The sequence below is a fragment of the Pan troglodytes genome, chromosome X (assembly GCF_028858775.2).
Source record: "Pan troglodytes isolate AG18354 chromosome X, NHGRI_mPanTro3-v2.0_pri, whole genome shotgun sequence".
NCBI lineage: Eukaryota > Metazoa > Chordata > Mammalia > Primates > Hominidae > Pan > Pan troglodytes.
The window spans coordinates 121,577,084-121,599,954 of record NC_072421.2 but is presented as its reverse complement, the minus strand read 5'-3'; the positions used below and the strand labels follow the sequence as shown (position 1 = coordinate 121,599,954).

General features: G+C 36.9%; 1 protein-coding gene across 21 annotated transcripts in view; it reads right to left on the bottom strand.

Moving 5' to 3' along the window:
* The window catches only part of STAG2 (STAG2 cohesin complex component), a 141,799-nt gene that overhangs the window by 4,330 nt on the left and 114,598 nt on the right, over positions 1–22,871 (bottom strand). For 11 of the 21 annotated variants that reach the window (XM_024353176.3, XM_063804017.1, XM_024353180.2 and 8 more), the window contains 8 exons: positions 21,701–21,840; positions 20,112–20,213; positions 16,624–16,772; positions 14,590–14,718; positions 11,383–11,606; positions 7,379–7,568; positions 4,014–4,140; positions 2,711–2,788 (listed from right to left, as the gene is read on the bottom strand). In XM_024353176.3, coding sequence (XP_024208944.1) covers positions 2,711–2,788; positions 4,014–4,140; positions 7,379–7,568; positions 11,383–11,606; positions 14,590–14,718; positions 16,624–16,772; positions 20,112–20,213; positions 21,701–21,840 — 1,139 coding nt within the window. Of the gene's footprint in view, positions 1–2,710; positions 2,789–4,013; positions 4,141–7,178; positions 7,290–7,378; positions 7,569–11,382; positions 11,607–14,589; positions 14,719–16,623; positions 16,773–20,111; positions 20,214–21,700; positions 21,841–22,871 lie in introns of all 21 variants that reach the window. The other 10 variants (XM_016942745.4, XM_016942747.4, XM_016942751.2 and 7 more) reach the window with 1 other exon arrangement.

The following is a 22,871-nucleotide window of genomic DNA, read 5'->3' as shown; positions in this document are numbered from 1 at the left end:
ATGAGAATGCTATAAAATCACTATAAATAAAAAATGACTATTAGGCCCCTATTTTTCTCTAAATGTTAAATGTCAAAAATAGATACACATAGTTAATATTGCTGTTTCGTTATTTTAGTAATCTGAAGAACACCTTTTTGCAAATCTAGTATGTAACTCAGAAAACGAATGTTAAAAGTTCTCCTGACATTAGACAAATACATTAAAAAATGGTGATCCTAACTGCCCATATTAATTTTGATCACAGTTAACCATTTCGATTTCTTAATTACTTTTGTTGGTGTTTCATCCAAATGGGGATTTTAGTTTTGGGAAGCACAACAGTAGAAGACAGCATGAGATTATTAAATCAAAAGGAACTGGCATCAAATTACTACTCGGACACTTGCTAACTGTATAACTGAGCAAAGTCACTAAATGATCTCTTCAGTCTCAGCTTGCTATGGTATGAAAGTGGAAATTCCCATTACCTTTCTCACACGGTTGCTGAGAGGATCAAAATAAATCATACCTAGCACAGTGTCTGTCACCCAAACTCTCAGCTACTACCTTCCATACTTTTCATTTCAAAGTGATAGTCAAGGTGCACTAGAATATGAATTCCTTAAGGACAGGGAGTGTCTTATTCGCTTTAGCACCAACTTCTGATGTAATAAATTGTTGAATAAATGCATTTCATCGCACCTGCTTGAAAATATTCCTTTACCCCTCATCACAATCACTACCTCCATGTTTTATTTAACAAACTAAGATGATACATACTGTTAGATTAATTATCAAGAAAACCATAAACTTCAGTGTGCAGTTAAACTATAGACTTATGAGTGCGATAGGTCACTTAGGTACTATAAAGTCTTGCTACTCAAAGTATGGTTTGCAGACCTGAAGCACTGACAGCATTTGTTAGCAGTGCAGAATCTCAGGCCACACTTAAGACCGATTGAAGCAGATTCTACTTTTTTTTTTTTTTTTTTTTTTTTTTGAGACAGGGTCTCGGCTCTGTCACCCAGGCTGGAGTGCAGTATTGTGAACACAGCTCACTGCAGCCTCAACCTCCTGGGCTCAAGCGATCCTCCCACCTCGCCCTCCTGAGTAGCTGGGACCGCAGGTATGCATCATCATGCCCAGCTAATTTTTTTAGTTTTTGTAAAGATGGGGTCTCACTGTGTTGCCCAAGCTGGTCTCAAGCTCTTGGGCTCAAATAATCCTCCCACCTTGGCCTTCCAAAGTATTGGGATTACAGGCATGAGCCACTGAGCCCAGCCCCTTGGCCTTATTAGTAAACATGTTAGTGTGAATTAGTTTGTCAAAATAGTTCTAAAAGCTATCTGAAAGCAGATTATGAGGTAGGAGAGGGCAAGGTGGGAATGGTAGAAATTGTACATAGAAGGCAGGCCTTTGAGGATGGTATAACTGTCACCTGAGGCAGTAGGTGTGAGGAACAAGGAACATAAAATGGGTAGATTCTAAAAAGGGAGATGGCAGGGCATTTAAATGATTTATTCATTTGACAAAACTAAATATCTATTGTGCTGGGCAGAACTAAGAATGAATAACATCATCACTGCCTCAGGGAGTTCAGTCTAGTGAAGGACCAGGGCATGTAATATCCTATCTCACTACACAAGTCTGGTAGTGAGATAAATAAAGTGTGTACAAACAGTTAAAGAAGGAGAGAAAAAAAAATCTGTGGAAGTCAGCAAAAATTCCACAGGTAATGTCAGAATTAGTATCAAAGAAAGACTTTACTAGGAGGAAAAATAAAGGGGAATTTCTGGCAGAAAAAAGCTTATACAAAGTTATGGAGTCAGGAAAGAGCATAGTGTATCTGAGTGGAACTACAAGATTTGATATGGCTAGAGCATAGAATACATGTAAGGAAAAGGCCAAGGTTAAGGTGGCAAGGGAACCAGATCATAAAAGGCTTTGTTTGCTAGGCTGAGGAGCTAGAATTTTCTTCCTAATGGCAATGGGGGGGAAAAATCAATAAAAGACTTAGAACGATAAGTGAGAGTATCAGATCTGCATTTTTAGAAAGATGACCCCACAAGAGGCATAAAGGAGCAGTGGGACTGCAATATCAGCTTAAAGGCTTTGCAACAGCCCATGTGAAAACTGAGGAGGACCCGAATTAAGGCACTGTCAAGGAGAATATGGCACAGGGGACTGATATAAGAGGTACTTAAGAAAAATAACTGACAAAACCCAATAATAACCAATTAAGGATGGTGGGAGTGGTAACTGACTCTCATCCTAGATAGCTAGATACCCTTCTCTTCATTATCAAAGCCTTTGTTCAAGTTCTCATTATTTTTCACCATGCCTTTATATTACGCCCCTCATTCATCCTGTCCCATCCATAAATGTCAAGGAAATCTTTCTGAAACACAATTCTGATCATGCCATTACCTTATTTAAAATCTTTCAATGGGCAACCCATTGAAGAACAGTACAAACCTGGAAGAACAGTCCAAATTCCTTAATATTCAAGTCCCAGTCAGCCAGGATTCAAAAGTACTTTTCTAATCTGTCAACACTATTGCAGCACTCTCTTCCCCTCCCACTGAAATCCTGCCTGCCTGCCTCTTTTTCTCACATCCAACTGTTTTCATCTATTCTCAGTATGCTGCCCCAGGTTTTCAACCTCAAACTGAGAGACTGCCTATACTTCTGATTTTGCAATCCTAGGGTACATTTAAATTAAACCTACTGATTCATCCATAATTGAAGCTGGATCAAAGAAATCAGGCTTCAGTTCTGTTCTCTCTCGTCTGTTCTTTGATGGTGGCTAAAGGAAAAAAGGACATAAGTTGACATTAGTTTAGCTATATCTACAAACCAGATAGTAACTGAAAATATCCAAGTTCTTCACATGGCCTATGTGATTCCAGTGTACCTGACACAATATTTTAAAAACTCATGGAAAATTATCAGCCGGGTGCGGTGGCTCACACCTGTAATCCCAGCACTTTGGGAGGCCGAGGCGGGTGGATCACGAGGTCAGGAGATCGAGACCATCCTGGCTAACACGGTGAAACCCGGCCTCTACTAAAAATACAAAAAATTATCCGGGCGTGGTTGCGGGCGCCTGCAGTCCCAGCTACTTGGGAGGCTGAGGCAGGAGAATGGCGTGAACCCGGGAGGTGGAGCTTGCAGTGAGCTGAGATTGTGCCACTGCACTCCAGTCTGGGCAACAGAGCAAGACTCCATCTCAAAAAAAAAACTCATGGAAAATTATCCTAAGAGACAAAAACCGGAAAACTCACTTTTCATTTTACTTTAAAAATCATATTCCTTTCAAGGCACCAAATTATACCATTCTAAAAATTTAATTATTTAAGAAGAATACACAATATACTAAAAAGAATCATAAGACTTGACTTATAAGTATCAACTTTACTGTTTGCTAGTTTTGCCTCTTTGGAGAGAGTAAGCTTCAATATCCTCAATCCTTTCAACCTACTTCACAAAGTTTAATGAGATATGTAGCAAGATGAAATATGTAAAACCATTTTGTATATGATCAACCCTAACCACATATTTAATTATTAATAAAGAATACACTCCTACCTGTATTTAACTTCCTTCCAAGTTTAAGTAATTTTACTTCATTATCTGATATGGAATTTGTCTCAACAAGTAGTATTAATATATTGTTTTGATAATGGTATACTTTTACACTAACTCATATTTTTAAAATGCATAATTAAATAAAAATTGATTTTCATAGTCAAATTAGTATTAATCAAAATATACCCTTTAAACCTATATATTCCTAAATTAATCTCAGAAACAAACAGACAATTGTTATCATCTTAATCTAGGATCTACCACCTTCACCAATCTTACTCTCTTCTAAATCCCTTCCCATATATCTAAACCCCTGGCAACTATTTTAATATTTTTGCAAAACTTACTTCTCTTGGTAAGTATTTCTCTACTCTAATAAATATCCAACATAATTTTCAAAAGATCTAAACTGAAAATCTTACAGAAATCATTAAGTTTCTTACCAAATCTATATCCATGGTGTCAAAATCCATTCCCTCATTAAGATCCTCAATCCTCCCTTCTGAGGACATCATAACATCTTCAACAATTGGCTCTTCATCATCTTCCATTAGGCTTGTGCCACGCCGACTAGAGAAATATAAAACAAAGTCAAGATCTGAACTTATGTCGTGACTATTAATATCTAGGCAGCAGTATGTGGCTCTCTATATTCAAGTATAATGGAAAATGATGGAATTAAAGGTCAGGGAGAATGATTAGGCATTGATTATGTCATCAATGATATCAAAACCCAATGTTTACTTGTCTAAAAATGCTAAGGAGTTATGTTTATTCTACATTACTTCAGTACATTTAGCTTTATAGTTCTGATATCCCATATACAAGGTTCAATGAGAATTTCCCACATGGGAACATACAAGATACCTCAAATCCTTTTTGAAAGTAGGCAGGGTACAAATTAATAAACAAACATAAAACAGATACCAAAAAAATGACATTTTCAGAAAACATATATAGCTAATTTTACCCATCATCACTCCCTCATTCATTCAGTACCTAATGTGTACCAGGCATGCGCGCACTCACTCACACAATGCCTACTATGTGACAGGCTTCTACTGTGTCCTATGGATGTTAAAAAAAAAAAAAAAAAAAAAAAGATGAATAAGACTAAGACATGATTCCTGCCCTCAAGGAGCTTACAGTCTACCATGGCAAACAGAGATAAACAATTAATTATGACAAAATGTGATAAATATTACAAGAAAACTATGCATCAAGTGTTATAAGGACATACTAAAATAAGGAATTAATTCTGCCTCAGGAAGAAATGAGGAACACTCATGCTGAAACTCAGATTCGTGTGCCCTATGAAACTCAAAACTAAGACATATTTAGAAATTTAAAATGAAAAACTAAGACCAAAAGTTATATACGTTATTACATAATTATGGGGAATAAATTAAGTTCACAAATTAGCCCAGATCAGCATAAAGTAGCCAACATAATAGTGAAACTGAGTAGGACTTGTTTTTCCCTAGTTTGGCCAACATTACCTTCTTTTCTCATCCAAAGACACCCCCACAGTCAAGAAAGTTGCCAAAACCCCAGCAATTATTTACCGAATGCTTACAATTTACACAATACTATGCTGGTTCTTAAAAGATATAAAGACAACAAGATACGATCTCTGATCCATGTTACCTGGACAAATATGTTTATAATGGTCCTTACTTCCTAACAGTTCTGGGTAGAAAGACAATTTTACTGTATTTTGTAGAGGCAACCGTGAAGGGAATATATGTGCTGTATGAACTATGTGACAGAAAATCAGAAAGCCGTTCTGCATTTTGTTTGAAGTACAAGGAAGATATATGTGATACAAGCTATGAAAAATAAAAAAGAAAATTTGGAAGTATTTTTAGTTATAGGGCAGATACCATTATAGAAAAATCATTGTAAGATGAAAATGCTTTAGAGTCCCATGCAATAGATGACTTATGGTACAACCACCAAAGAATCCTTTGGTAATAGTCATTTAACTGAGATAATTTCTTGTAGTTGCCGGGAGGCGGAGGAGTTAACTATAATTGGGAATTAAAATGGTACTAAGTAGTGACATGCTATATAGGATCTTAGGAACTGGTGTAATGTTTTATGGGGAGAGATATAGACCAAATGATTGCACGGCAGAATTCTGGAATATATGGACCGGCGACTACTTGGAAGCCAAGAAATTAGTTGTAGGATCCAGCATAAAATAAGAACTTATATTAAAAGGAATGTGGTCACAGAAACAGACAAAAGAGGATAGAACTATGTGACAATATAGATGATGACCATATTAACCAGGATCAGAATCTATACGTGTAATAGAGTATACCTTGTGTCTCTAGAGGTTAAGACCACTATGGAGATAACTAAAGTGAATTTATGCAGGCCACCACTCATAGTAAATGATCATTTTGTAAGAAAAACAGGTAAAATTCTTAACATCTAAAAACCAACAAGACAGAACAAAATATAAATTAAAAAAAGAAGAGGGTAACAACTATCTCCCAATAGTAAAACATATACCACATTATAAATACAATGCTTTCAAACTCAAAAACTTAATCATAATCATCACACTTTTCCCTGTATACCAATCAAGACATTTAAAAAAATTATCTAAAGACTGCTTGTCTGCCATGTTTTTTAGAGCCAAAGCTAATGAAGATTTTAGAAAGATTTATAAAGTTATCATACATAATCCAGTAAAAACAAAGTATTTAAAAGATAAACTTCATTTTTTTAGCATTGAACATTTATTCATTCAATGAACATTTACTTAGCACCTTTTACGTGCCAAGCACTGATAGGCAATGAATGTGGTCCCTGCCCTTGAGGAGCTCACAGTCTAGACAAACGGGACAAACTCATAAACAAATATTTACAATACAATGTGGCAAGTGCTATAAGAAATATGGATATACATAGTGTTATGGGAGCATAGATGACCAAAGCTTCAGTTAAGGTGACACCTGAGCTTGTTCTTTTATGATGATTTTACCAGCTGCCAGGGAATAGGAAATGATACTAAAACGTGGCAGGGGCCATATTTTGAAACATCTTGCATGCCATGAGCTAAGGAAGTTGGGAGTTTATCCAGCAGGCAATGGGGAGCCACAGAAAGGTTTTAAGTAAGAGTTACATGGTAAGATTTTTATTCTAGAATAGTAATTCTTGATGGTGGTGTGAATGATGGAGCAGGGGGGGTGAAGGGAGAGGTTTGGTGAGAAAATAAATGGGAGATTTGAGGGAAGAAAACCAGTTAGAAAGCTAATACAATAGTTCAGGTGAGAGATGAGGGCCTGAACTAAGTTGGGAAAATCAATTAGGATGTAACACAACTGTATTTTTAATGCTGTGTACCAAAATAAACAAGGATTGATATTTAAACTTTTCCAACAGATCAACCTAAGATTGGTCCTTTGGCTAACTAGGTAGTATTTTAATTAAAATATTTTGCTTTTCTGTTGGAAAGACCAATTTTTAGTTCCTTGATTATTTCAGCTTAAGTTACTCTAGAGAGTTTGCTGAAATTTTTAGATAAGGCACACATTAAAATGTTAAAATGAATTAGTGAACTTCCTAGACTCAGACAATAAGGCACTCTCACTTACATGGCATGCTGAAGATTAGTTCGCAGTTTAACATAGCTCATTGCTGCTCTCTCCTGCTGTTGCCTTGCTTCCTCTTGTTGTCTTTGAGCTAACATCCATGTTACCTGCGTGCTTCAAGGAGAATTTTATTCTTCTTTTAACTTAACTTTTTCTATGTAATTAATAAAGTTATAGTACAGAAAATGATCAAATGTACTTACTTATAATCAAGAGGTGTTTGATGATGTTCAGTCTGCATTGGATAAACACTCATGAAGCTATCCTCAGGCCGTAATCTTTTGGGCTCTCTCATAATAGTGGAGGTGAGTTGTGGTGTCTGCATCATAACAGGGGTGTGCAGTGTTTGTTCTCTGCTTAACCACATACTGTCACTACTACTACTTTCTTCGGCTGGAAAAGAAAATTAACGACGAGGTTTAGTCACTAATTTTGACTATTCAGATGTCTAATACAACCTGTTCAGGTCAATAAACATCTGTTGATTTCCACATGCAAGTCACAGGAACGGGGGACACAAACCTATGTAAGGGGCAGTCCCTGACCTGGCCTTAGAGTCTAGTTGCGACACAAAACAACCAGGCAATTAAAATACAGTGTGGTAAATGCAAGGAGAGAGGGAAGTATAAGGGGAATGGGGGCAGTGAAAGGGGTCAGAGCCAGCTATCCAGAAGCAACTTCTAACTAGAGTAGGTATCAGGTGGGCTAGAAAGGCTTTTTATTCTAGGCAGGGAGAAGAACATAAAGCAAGAACACTAAGGCACAAAACAAAGACTAAACCTTTCTTTTTTCTTTTTTCTTTTTTTTTTTTTTGAGACAGAGTCTCGCTCTGTCACCCAGGCTGGAGTATAGTGGCGCAATCTCGGCTCACTGCAACCTCCACCTCCTGGGTTCAATCAATTCTCCTGCCTCAGCCTCCCAAGTAGCTTAGATTACAGGAATGCATTACCATGTCTGGCTAATTTTTATATTTTTAGTAGAGACAGGGTTTCAGCACGTTGGCTAGGCTGGTCTTGAATTCCTGGCCTCAAATGATCTGCCTGCCTTGGCCTCCTATAGTGCTGGGATTACAAGTGTGAGACATTGCACCCAGTCGACTGAACCCTATTAATCTGCTGATATTTGACCTACAAAAAGGGCAATTTCATATGGTTCAAAACTAACAGTTTGCTACTCCTGGGGCATAAAGATTGAAAGGGTAGCAAAAGACAAGGCTGGATAAAGAAGCAGGAATCAAATTGTGGAAAATCTTGTGAGCTCTTCTAAGGTAACAGGGAACTGCTGCTGAAGGTTTTAAGGTAGGGAAGCAATTTGGTGAGTTACATGTTTTAGTCAATGTGGTGGCAGTGTGGGGAGTGAACTTAAAAACAGAATACCGGTGAGCAAACAGACCAGTTAAAAGGCTAATTGTGTGGCCTAGGTGAGTGAGAAATGGCAACAGGGATGGAAGCCATAGGAGATTGGTTCCCAACCTATGGGATGCAGACCACTGAGCAGGTAGTAAGAGCAACTGCAAGGGGGCCACAAATCTATACAAATATTAATTAAGCACTGGACTAAAAAGAAAAAAGGTTTCACACCTGCAAAAGCTACTTTTTTCAAATGTCTGTAAATGTTGCCATAATTAATAAGTCAAATTTGTGTACAATTGTTACTGAATTAATAGTAATTTTTAAAATCACTGACCTGGGAGAAAAAAATTGATAGCACTTTTTGATTGTGAATTTAGAAGAAAACTATTTCATTAGAAGATTATACATATGAGGCCAGGCGTAGTGGCTCACGCCTATAATCCCAGCACTTTGGGAGGCTGAGACAGGTGGATCACGAGGTCAGGAGTTCGAGCCTGGCAAAGATGGTGAAATCCCATCTTTACTAAAAATACAAAAATTAGCCAGGTGCGGTGGCGGGCGCTTGTAATCCCAGCTACTTGGGAGGCTGAGGCAAGAGAATTGCTTCAACCTGGGAGGTGGAGGTTGCAGTGAGCTCAGATCACACCACTGCACTCCAGCCTCAGCAACAGAGCAAGACTCCATCTCAAAAGAAAGAAAAAAAAAAAAAAAAAAAGGCTAGGCGCAGTGGCTCACACCTGTAATCCCAGCACTTTGGGAGGCCAAGGTGGGCAGATCACCTGAGGTTGGGAGTTCGAGACCAGCCTGACCAACATGGAGAAACCCTGTCTCTACTAAAAATACAAAATTAGCCAGGCGTGGTGGCGCACGCCTGTAATCCCAGCTACTTGGGAGGCTGAGGCAGGAGAATCGCTTGAACAAGGGAGGGGGAGGTTGCGGTGAGCCAACATCACACCACTGCACTCCAGCCTGGGCAAAAAGAGCAAAACTCCATCAAAAAAAAAAAAAAAAAAAAAAAAGATTATACATATTTGCAAATGTGTGTAAGGTTTTAAGGAATAAGAGTGGAAAGAAAATGCATGAATAGCTAATACTCTAATAATAGATTAAACATAAACTCCACATTTTGCAATATAATTACATCAGCCTTTAAGTTCTACTGCATTCAGGCTCCAATACTGTCTTCAAAATTGCATTGACTTGGCCAACCTATCAGTATTCATACTTCCTTCTGTTAACTTATTAATGCCCCAATTTCTATGATTCTCCCCAAAAACCTGAATGAGAGCATTGATTCTTCCTGTAAAAATTGACGTATCTGGTTTAATAATCTATTTGTAAAATGTGATATAAATACCAATTCATATGTGTTTCCATGAGGTCTAAAAAAAAAAAAGAGAGATTTCTGTAATATAAATACCCATTCATGTGTTTCCATGAGGTCTAAAAAAAGAGAGAGAGAGAGATTTGATGGCCCAGCACACACCTATAACTATTAACTACTAGTTCAGATGATAAAAACTTTCAAAAATTTAGTGATATGAGAAAACATCATCTTTCAATTTGATAACAAAAAACAGAAAAGTTTCTTTTAACTTATAAACCATCAGCCCTAACTACTTTAACTGGCCCAGGGTAATAAAAGAGATTTCCCCATCAACTGTGATGTTGGGACTATATAACTAACCAGTGTAAAATTGTACAAGTTAGAAATATAAGGTTATGCCTTTATACTACTGGACAAAAGATACTAAAATTCATAGGACAATCAAGTTTTAAACACTAAGCACTTGATCATAAATGAAAGCTGATGAGTTATGTGGCAATTTAAAAATATGGCCCCAAAATTCTTTGACGTTCCTCACATTAAGAGGTTAAGAATTATGTCCTCTCCCCTAGAATCTCTGTGATTGCTTGGCCAATAGAATATGGCAGAAATTACGCTATGCTAGTTTTTGGGCCCAGGCCTTAAGAAATTGGCACCTTCCACTTCTGGTCTTTCGGGACACTTGCTCTTGGAGCCTAGTGTTATGCTGACATGGAGAAGTCACACGTTGGTGTTCTGGCAGACAGTACAGCTGAGGTCCCAAATGACAGCCAGCATCAGATATGTAAGTGAAGATGCCTCCGTATGATTTCAGCCACCAGCCTTTGAGCCTTCCTGGCTGAGGTACCAGACACCATGATCCTGGCTATGTCCTAAGTTTTGAGGTAATTTGCTATTCAACAATAATAACTGGGACAAATTTTGACAACTATGCTAATTTAATAATTCCTAAGAAAAAGAAAAAAGTCCCCAGGCCCATTTTAAACCAACTCTGGAGTGCTAGGAGTCTAAGAGCTTCAAGCGTCATAATGCATTCCTACCTCTAATACGATAGCACTCTATTTCTATGAAGCTCTTCATGATTAATGGCCTCTTCATAGGAATTCAGAAGTTGCAACCTCTCTGAATCTGTTGTTCCACTTTAACTAGATGATCTGATCTCTTGGGTAATAACTAGCTCTATAATACTGAGTCCATTTCCCTATGCATACAGTGTAGCACAGATTTTAAAAAGCAGGCACTCTAGAGTGAAACTGCATGGCTCTCCTACTTAATAACTGTGACATGAGTATGTTACTTAACCTCTCTGTGTTAAGTACTGTCATCTGAAAAATGAAGATGTACCCAAAAAGTTGTGAGAACTGAGTTTATGTATCTAAAATGCTTACAACAGCATGTTTACACATAATGAACACATTTTGTAAGCTATTATTGAACACATCTCAAATAAAAAATAAGGTGAACCTTAATGACAATTCAGTTGGTAAACATTAGGGATAAATATAAAGAGAATAAATTATATCCTTACTGAGTGAAAGCTGCATGCCCTCAACCACTTTCCGTTTTCCTGTAGATGGTTTTGATTTTTTACTCCGTACTGTTGACCCCCGGCTGCTGATTCCACTAATGACTGACATGGTGTCATCATCACCACCAGCTAGCAAAGAATTTCGGTAAGACATCAGTGGAAGCCACACATCCTCTCTTCGGAGTGACATCTGAAAAGTCATGAACTTTTCCAAGTAAACATACCTTGAAAAGAAATCGAAACTGTTAGCTTTGATACAGAAATCTGTGGGTTATATTAACTCATAGTTGTGCGAGCATAGGCATATTACTTCACTACTCAAACTCAGCCTTACAGGACATTAATGAACAATGTTGTCTCTGCCAAGATTTTCACATCAAATGAAATAATTCAGAGCACTCAGTTTAACATTTGCTGAGTACCTATTATGTCCCAGGCACTATGCATAGATACAAAGATGGATATGATATGATACCTACCTGCAAAAAAGTTTCAGCCTGATGGAAATCATAAATCTACCCTTGGATCCAAGTATCTCAAGGCTTATATGTAATTTTGCAATCAAAATTCAACTAACGTTCATGTGACGACTATGTGCTAGATATTTTTTTTTTCCTCAGGTTCCTTAACTATTCTTACAATTCTATGAGGGAAATGTTTTCCCAATTTTACAGGTGACGAAAGAAAGGATAATTAAAATTAAGAAGTAATCCCACAGTAATAAAAATGAGTAGGCAGCATAACTATGATTCAAGTCCAAGGCTCTGACACCAAGAGTTCTATAAGGCTAAATTATGCTTCAAATAAAGACAACTATTTGTCAATTAACTGTAAAGTGCAATTCAAATATTTGCTGTCATTGTAATGACTGATTTCTATCAATTCAGATTCACCAGTGTGAACAGCATTAAAGAGAATAGGAGAAATCAGTCACAAAGCATACTGCTTTGTTAGCTGTTCAGTATGCCTTTCTTTTTCTTTTTTTTGAGACAGAGTCTCACTCTGTCATCGAGGCTGTAGTACAGTGGTGCCATCTCGGCTCACTGCAACTCCGTCTCCCAGGTTCAAGCGATTCTCCTGCCTCGGCCTCCTGAGTAGCTGGGATTACAGGTGCACACCGCCATGCCTGGCTAATTTTTGCATCTTTTGTAGAGACAGGGTTTCACCATGTTGGCCAGATTGCTCTCGAACTCTCTGCCCGCCTTGACCTCCCAAAATGCTGGGATTACAGGTGTGAGCCACGGCACCCGACTCCCAGTATGTCTTTCTGTATTACAATACACTTCAGTCATATATAGTAGTACAGTACTCCTCCAAGTGTGGCCTGTGAACTGGCTACCACTCCAAAAACTGTTAAGTCTGCAACAAGATACAAAACTTGAGCCAAAATATACTCACTGGCAGAGAGATTTACAATTATGTACCCACCACATACCTAAATAGGACATTACAGATAAGTAGCCCGCACTAAAGCTATCCCCATTTTGCTTCCTCCTCGTGCCCAGAGGTTACCACTACTTATCACCCCCATGCACATTTTGTACATTCAATACATAGTTGTCTGTAAACATCATAGTACAGTTTTGTACTTTGCTGTTTGTACTCAATGAAATCCAGCTATTTTTACTGTTGTATGGTATTCCATTATATATCAATCTATTGATCCATTTTCAGTTGATGGATGTTTAGGTTATTTTGAGTTTTTCCACTATTTCAAACAATCAAACAGCCATCATTCTTTTATCGGTCTCCTTGTGCATGCATTCAGGAGTTTCTGTGGGGTATCTACTTATGAATGAAATTACTGGATCATGAGGTAGAGAGAATCTTAAACTTTACTAGGCATTGCCAAAGAGCTCCACAAAATGGTCTTGTACTGTCACCAACAATGTATAAAAGGCTCTGCTGCCTCACATCCTTGGCAATACTTGACACTATCAGACTTCTTAATTTTTCCTAATGTGCTAGGTGAGAAATGGTGTTTTAATTTTTATTTCTCTGATTAATACTGCTTATGCAATTTTAACTGGGATAAATTTATATACAATAGAACACACAAAACTAAGAGCACAGTTGTATCAGTTTTATAACTGAACATAGACCTGTGTGACCCACATACCTAACAAGATACAGAACTTGGCAGGGCACAGTGGTTCACGTCTGTAATCCCAGCACTTGGCGAGGCCAAGGTGGGCAGATCACCTGAGGTCAGGAGTTTGAGACTAGCCTGGCCAACATGGTGAAACCCTGTCTCTACTAAAAATACAAAATTAGCCGGGCATGGTGGTGCACGCCTGTAATCCCACCTACGCAGGAGGCTGAGGCAGGAGAATCACTTGAACCCAGGAGGCAGAGTTTGCAGTGGGCCGAGATGGTGCCTGAAGGACAGAGCTAAACTTCATTTCAAAAAAAAAAAAAGATACAGAACTCTAGTACCCTAGTGTTCCCATTCAAACTCTCCAACACTAGAAGTAACCGTTACTGTAATTTTTATCACCATACATTAGTTTTGCCTGCTTTAGAATTTCATATAAAATCTATAGTCTTTAAATGCAAAATACTAGTGAGTTTTCAGACAAGATTATTTACAATATGAAGTATCCATACGCTTCTGCCCTTTTACACCTCAAAGCCATGGCGAAAGGTAGAAGATTTTTGAGAATTTAAATCCATTTTGGGGGCTCTTTTATAAGTCACTATTATTGGAGACTAAACCAGAAGAGTGCCCTGTTTGAGAATTAAAGGATGTTCCTGATGGATTGCCTTTATTACTCTTTTTCAAATGCTCCCTCCTTAGTTGGGTTAAGGCACAAATGCAGATAATAACACAAAAAGCAGCCAGGCAGTGGTTCCTGCCTACAGTCCCAGCTACTCAGATTAAGGCAGGAAAATCACTGGAGCCCAGGAGTTCAAAGCCAGTCTGGGCAACATAGTGAGTCCAGTCTCTTAAATAATACATAAAGTATTCAAATTACACGTCAAAAGCCAAAATTATACTGGAGGAAAACTCACAATATTAAAATAGAGTATTATGCATAAAACACAGTTATAATCCTTAAATTATAAAGTTGCTGAAGTATAAACTTTTTTGTGTATTAATGCAATCCTACAATTCTGTGTGAGTAGAAAGGAGAGAAACCAAGTATAAAAATTGCCCTTAAGAATCCCAAAATGAAATTAAATAGGACATTTCCAGCAAATACATACACTGTTCTTTTGTCTTGTCGAAGTAGTTTAGAAGAAAATTCACTCAGAATATCAAGAAATGCCAAATTTAAAGGTGGATGGCTCTCCCCTTGCGGATTAGGCTCTTTAAAAGCAAATTCTATGCCATCTCTGCAAAGGAAAACAAAAAATAATTGAAATAAATATTTGAGGGACTATAATAAAAAAGTCAATAACTTAGGAAATTTCACTCACTACTTCCTTTGCCAAGCTTTTAATTTGAGGAATAGAAAATAAGCAGGTTGTAAAGTGTGAGAATGTGCAGATATACTGACATTTTATGTCACTGTTACTTTCTTTAAAACAATACACACACACACACACACACACACACACACAAACACACACACACGCCACTTAGCTTTCAGTCTGAATATGGTCTGGTATATCTACATTCTTTAATCAGTACTTTTTTCCATAGAAAATAACATAAATTATCTCACATAATGATCAATACATTATCTGTATTTTTCAAGACATAAAGGAGACCTACTCTAACATATAGAACGTTAAAAAATAATTCACAAATATTTGTAATAATTCAAGAGTAAAGTTTAAAATTAAACCCCATCTAAGGCCCATTTTAACTATATTTATGTGACGATAAATACCTCTATTCATCAAAATAACAACCCAACATTATAACTCTATCAAATATGTAACTGAGTAAAAAACAATCCAGATGGAATCAAGAAGGAAAAAAGGATATTACATGAAAAAAAGATATTATTTCTGAAAATAATATACAGGTAGTCCTTAAATATTATGTAAAATTACCATCTAATGGATGCATAAAAATAAACTTCAGTTTTAGAAGAAAGTGAAAGGAGTTAATTAAAGTTGAGGCAGGAAGCCGGGTGTGGTGGTTCACACCTATAATCCTAGTGCTTTTGGTGGCCTAAGTGGGAGGATCTCTTGAGGCCAGGGGTTCAAGACCAGCCTGGGCAACATGGTGAGACCCTGTCTCTACAAAAAACAAAATAATAATAATAATTAAGTTGAGGGAGTATAAGCAAAACTTAAACAAGAGCAGCATATTTTCCTCAGAGAGACAGTTAGCACTTTTATAACTAAATGAGCAAGAGGATGAAGGAGAGTCCGAGAATCTAAAAGCAAGGTTCTTTAACCCACAGGTAACAGATAAAGGGTTTTAATACACAAATGTTGGTTATGTTAAAGGTCTAAAATGTACCCATACTTTAAAAGTGCAATTGATCACTAAATTACATGCCCAGTATAAAATAAAACGACTTTCAATTTTGATAAGGGCAACAAAATATGCAGATGGAAAGAAGGGTGTGGATCAAAACACGGGAAAAGGTCACTACAAAGTAAGAGTGCAGAACCAAAGAAAAAACTTGAGACAAAGGAATCAAACCTCAAAGATTTCTCTATCTGACAATGAGATCATGACAAAAGTTGATTAAAAAGATGTGTAATGCTTGAATTTATGCTGCTTTGATTCACATAATTTATAGACTTTGTATGGTTTAAATTTAAACAAAGGCTTATAAACGGAGTTTTAATCCTAACTCATTTTATTGTTGTTGTTGTTGAGACAGAGTCTCGCTCTGTCCCCCAGGCTGGAGTGCAGTGGCGCAATCTCAGCTCACTGCACCCTCTGCCTCCAAGGTTCGAGCCATTCTCATACCTGAGTTGCTGGGACTAGAGGTGCACACCACCACTCCCAGCTAATTTTTCTATTTTTAGTAGAGACGGGTTTCACCATGTTGGCCAGGCTGTTCTCAAACTACTGGCCTCAAGTGATCCTCCTGCCTCAGCCTCCCAAAGTGCTGGGATTACAGGCATGAGCACCAAGCCTGGCCCAACTCATTTGTTAATTGAGATAGCACTGTAACTGGTTCTTTAAAATTAAGAAAGGAGATAGGGTAGAGATTTATAAGCTAATAATAAAGCATAAATTTAATTTAGTTATTCCAAATGAAAGGGCTAGATTTAAAAATAAAGTTTCATGACTAAAAAATATGAGAGCTGAATAAAATATCTGGAGATTACTTGTGTAGCATGGCAATGGCTTCTCTTGTTTTCAACTGATCAAGTCCAAAAGTTAAAGCAAAACGTCGAGCAAGTTCTTTTATGCCACTAAATGTAGAGGATGATCTATCAAAATTATAGCCATTTTCTTGTATCATTTCATTAAAAAGCTGTTTGGAAAGAAAGAAAGCATGTTAAAGTTCTTAATACCTGGAGATTAACATCTTTTAAAATATTACATTTTCATTTAAAATACAGGTGTTCAATAAATGAGGCACTGTATTTTATTGCAAAACACTAAAACATGATGCAAATGACCAAAAGTGCAGTACTTCGTATATTTAAACTGGAGGTTTTTATTAACATTAGAAACCCTTCAGGTTAGTTTTGGCAGAATGCTATCCTGCTGGTATTAATTGGATATTAACATAGCATATAAAAATATAAAGGGGAAAAAAAACCCCAGCAAATTATTAGGCAACCATGCTCTGTTATTTACGTTTAAGTGGTGAATCTTTACATCAAGAACTCTTAACATGAAACAGCAAAAGCTTAAGAATTTTAATCTTCTTTGACAAAGCAATTCTAATTATAGGACTTGAACCAAAAGAAATAATATTTATGCACAATAATATGTACAAAAATGTTTTAGTGCTATTTGTAATAACAAAACTTGTAAAAAAACCTCAGCGTAAACAAGGAGACTTTGGTTAAATTGTGGTCTATCTACAAAATGGAATATTATATAGTCGTCAAAATGGATATGCTAATCATCCTGCTTTGGTTAACTATACACTGTGTCAAAACATCACTATGTACACCCCATAAATATGTACAATTATGTGTCAACTTTTTTTTTTTGGAGACAGAGTCTCGTTCTATCACCCAGGCTGGAGTGCAGTGGCATGATCTTGGCTCACTGCAACCTCCACCTCCCGGGTTCATGCCATTCTCCTGCCTCAGCCTCCCGAGTAGCTACGATTAAAGGTGTGTGCCACCAAGCCCAGCTAATTTTTGTATTTGTAGTAGAGATGGGGTTTCACCATATTGGCCAGGCTGCTTTCGAACTCCTGACCTCGTGATCTGCCCGCCTCAGTCTCCCAAAGTGCTTGGATTACAGATGTGAGCCACCGCACCCGGTCATGTGTCAACTTTTTAAAAGGAGGAAGACTTCTGGGTATACACCCAGAGAAAATGAAATCCACATGTTGAGGAAATATCTGCACTCATAGAAGCAGAGAACAGAATGGTGGTTGCCAGGGACTGGGGGTTCGGGGAGGCTGAGACTTTGGTCAAAGGGAACAACGTTTCAGTAGGACAGGATAAGTAAGTTCTGAAGATCTATTGTACAGCATGGTGACCACAGTTAAGAGTAATGTACTGTACTGTTTATCTAAAAACTGCTAGAACAGTTGGTCTTAAATGTTCTTACCACAAGTAAGTAAGTATGTGATGTAATGTTTATGTTAATTAGCTAAATTTAATCATTTCACAATGCATACATATCAAAACATCATGCTGTATACCGTTAAGTACACAGAATTCTTACTTTTCAATTATACCTTCACAAAAATCTAGAAAAAAAAAAAAATGAACCTCTCCTGCTCCAAAAAAAAAAAAAAAAAAATGCTGAGGAAATTATTTAATGGCATAAATGTGTTCAGTGTTTATTAATATTAAAATGCAGCCTTACAAAATGGAATGCACAATTTAATTTTGTTAAAAAATCAGATTTCATGTACGCATAAAAAAGAGTAACAAGGCCATCAAAAAACAAAAAGGTTATTGTGAAACGAAAACATTAAGGATAATTTGCATTTGTTCCTTTTTATATTTTCTAAACAGTACAGCTAGCAGCTATTACTTTATAGCAAAAGTTATTTTTTAAATGCCATCTTTTCAACCTTTTAAATTTTATTTATTTTTCTTTCTTCATTTTCTGTAGAGATGGGCTCTTGCTATGTTGCCCAGGCTGGCCTCCAACTCCTGGGCTCCAGCAATTCCCAACCTTGGCCTCCCAAAGTGCTGGGATTACAGGCATCAGCCACTACACCCAGCCTACATTTTATTAATTTTAATAGAGAAAATTCAAATTCTCAAATAAAATTAAGAACATTCCTGGCCGGGTACGGTGGCTCACGCCTGTAATCCCAGCACTTTGGGAGGCCGAGGCAGGTGGATCACGAGGTCAGGAGATTGAGACCATCCTGGCTAACACGGTGAAACCCCGTCTCTACTAAAAATACAAAAAAATTAGCCGGGTCCGTGGTGGTGGGTGCCTGTAGTCCCAGCTACTTGGGAGGATGAGGCAGGAGGATGGCGTGAACCTGGGAGGTGGAGCCTGCAGTGAGCCAAGATCACGCCACTGCACTCCAGCCTGGGCGACAGGGCGAGACTCTGTCTCAAAAAAAAAAGGAAAAAAAAAAAAAGGACATTCCTAAAAGAAAGTTCATTAAGTTGGAATGGGTTGGGTTGGGTTTTGCATGCAAATTTTGTCTCCAAAGACAAAAGTATACTAAGTCAGTAATTTTATCTAATTAAATGCCTCAACACTGCCAAAATGAAAACTATTGGTTTTTTAGTTTGTTTGTTTTGAGACAGAGTCTCACTCTGTCGCCCAGGCTGGAGTGCAGTGGCATGATCTTGGCTCATTGCAACCTCCACCTACGAGGTTCAAGCAATTCTCGTGCCTCAGCCTCCCAAGTGGCTGGGATTATAGGCGCACATCATCATGCCCAGCTAATTTTTGTATTTTTAGTAGAGACGGGGTTTCACCATGTTGGCCAGGCTGGTCTCAAATTCCTGATCTCAGGTGATCCACCCACCTCGGCCTCCCAAAGCACTGGGATTACAGGAATGAGCCACGGTGCCTGGCCAAAACTATTGTGTTTTAGTTATAAAATTAATATACGCTCACAAAAATAAGTTTGGAAATATACAGAGAAAAAAGTAGAATTCAACATGAAATCTACCAAAACAAGTTAACCACTGTTAATATATTTTGTGATTATGAAGCTCTTTATACATTAATGAATATAGATCTACACTAATTTTAAGTGTTGTACAACGGTCATCGCAGAAATGTACTATACAGTAAATTTATCTAATATCCTAATAGACTTTTAGATTATGTCTTACTTCCTATAAACAACATTGTAATATACAACTTTGTATATTAACTTTTGCAAACTTGTCTTATCACCTTGGATAAAAGAGTAGATTTAAAAAGTAGAATTGCTGCCTCAAATGGCATACACATTATAAATTTTTACATAAATGGCCAAATTGCCTACCATATCTATATTTCCTCCATACCTTAGATAGCTATAGGTTTTGCCAATCTTGACAGTTTGAAAGCAAAAAAATAATCTCACTTATACTTTCTTGTATTTCTACTTTTATAAATTGCCTATTCAATTTGAAACTTTGCCCAATTTCAACTGCTACCTTATTTTGCTAACTATTAGGTGTTAATTGTGTTAGCTAAAGTTGGTACTCTTAATGCTTACCTGTTGCAGACTGAGAATAAGGGTCTTAGCACACTGAATTTTGTCTATCTGCCTTGTTTTACTCATTGTTTCTTTGATGATATCTCCATAGTCATTATAATACTATAAAGAAATTTGTACAAATTAGAGCTTTATCTCTTAAAACTACTTGACAATAAGACAAATTTTAGGTTAGTCATGTAAACACGTCACAAAGTATGTATTTAGCCAAAATTATGCCTTCAAAGGCAGGAAAGAATGTTACTGAAACCTAAAGATCATTTCTAAGCATACAATCCCTAACTTCAGTAAAATCATATATACAAAACAGTTAAGATCTAATCAAATTAAGCTCCAGACTTGGTTAAAATAAAGACGGTATACTGGTCAGTTTTAGTCAAAACAACAATTAGGTTATGCAGATTTTCAGAAGTAACACAAAATGTACAAACAAAATTCTCTTTGTAAAACAATAAATATAATCTCAGTTACACTTATAACTAATTCATTGATACCGGGTATACAGGCCACGAGCAGTTTAAAACTTTATTAATTTGGCTTATAGAATCTAACAGCCTATAAACAACTTTTAAAAGGAAAGCATATAAACAACTTTTAAAAGTTGTTTATATGACATTTACATTACACATTGCACATGAAATTTTTTCCTAATTTAAGATTGTGTTTCAAACACGTACAATAACAATTATCAGAGATAACAGAATAACCACGTCCCTATGACCAGTAAGTGACTTTAGAATACCTAAGACTAAAACTTTAAAATTTGTTAAATAACTTAATAAACAACCTTAGTTTTAAAAAAAAAAAAACCTGGTAATTATCATCCCAAATGATTTAAGTTCCAAAATAATTTTCAATGATATTAGAGTTCAAGTAGCAAAATATTCCAGAGAGGATTAACTAGGTTTAAATATATTACATATTTTATTTCTTGAAAGCAAAGGCTTTAAAAAGTTTACATTTATAATTAGATTTTAGTTGAGGAAGGATTTTTAAGCTATCTTACCACATTTAGTCACATTCTGTTAGTATAATCAACAATATCCTGTTTATCACTACTTTCAACTTAACAAAACCTCACATATAGTTATGAAAATTATGAATAACCTAAGGTTAATCAAATCAGACTTTGAGAACCAAAGGGGAAAACCTTAACAATCACAGTGGAACAGATAAAGGAACTCAGGTCACAAAATGCTTGGAGTTATTCAAGGTCGCAAGATGCATAGTAACCAAGCCAAAACTACCACCCAAGTCTTCTGACTCCTGAAACTCTTTTTAATGCTACATCAAGCAGAGGAGGAATGCCATCCTATTATCTTAAACTGAATCATACATGCTATTTCTGATAGTGACAAATTAAGAGAGGCCATCTCCAATATTCTAAATGCAAACGAACACAATAAACCCAAAATGTCCATTAACTGGAGTAGAGGTATAAGGAAATGTATTGAAAACACTAAATATTTTAAAATACAACTCTTTTACACTAGAAATGTAATTTGCCACTTAAAGAATTCAATGGCAGCCATGCATAAAAACTAGTGTTGCATTTTAAAACTATCTTGCTATCCATTTTTCAACTTTACCTTCATATACTGTTTGAAGATATCTGCAGCTGTATTCATCTCCACCACAGTATATACAATTAGCTTACAAAATGCTGCAAGTAAATTTCTTCTCTTGTGCAGAGCTTCAATTTTACTGGCTTCATCCTCTTGCTGACCATCTGGAGAAAAAGTCCCAAACATTAAGTATCTTGTATTTTATTTCAACCATGTATTTTTTTTAATTCTCACTATGAAACATGCTTTTATAAGAGAATTTGAAAAGGGAAAACCATTAAAATTAAAATTATAACCATTCATAATTTATTCCAATAGACTAAATTTTTGTGACATCAAATAATGATCAGAACAAATGGAACTGAATCACTCCATTTGTTCGTATTCCATGTTCACCTAGTGAAGTCAGGCTAAACTTGCCTAACATTCATCTACTTCCCTAGCAGGATAGTTTGTCAACAAAATCTGCACACTCAACGTCTGTTAGTTAAGGCTCCTACGTTCCTGAACACTGCCAACCTCAGAATTTCTCCTATCCCTTCCAAGGATGATCCCACCTTACCTCAAACCCCAAAATCTGGCTATAACAGTCCTCCTTTGTACATATATTCAGCTAGACAGGCCCCAGAAACCATTCTGTCTTTTTAAAATAATCTTGCATATTTCTACTCTGATCCATTATGTGAAATCTTGACATTCAATTCTCAAGAAGACAAACTTATTTCCAAATTCGCAGTCAGGGAAGCCCCACTGCAGCCTCCAAGTAATGCAAAATAATTGTTTTACTTATTGGATACTGTAAATAAAACTGGATGAAGCTTTTTATATTAAAAAAAAAGCTGCATACAAAAATTTTTCCCTCTGGACAGATTTTACAAATGAAATTACTTGTAAAAAAACAAAACAAAAACCACTATCCCAGGCCGGGTGCGGTGGCTCACACCTATAATCCCAGCACTTTGGGAGGCCGAAGCAGGCGGATCATCTGAGGTCAGGAGTTTGAGACCAGCTTGGCCAACATGGTGAAACCCCATCTCTACTAAAAATACAAAAATCAGCTGGGTGTGGTAGCACGCGCCTATACTCCCACCTAGTTGGGAGGCTGAGGCAGGAGAATTGCTTGAACCCGGGAGGTGGAGGTTGCAGTGAGCCAAGATCACGCCACTGCACTCCAGACTGGGCAACAAGAGTGAAA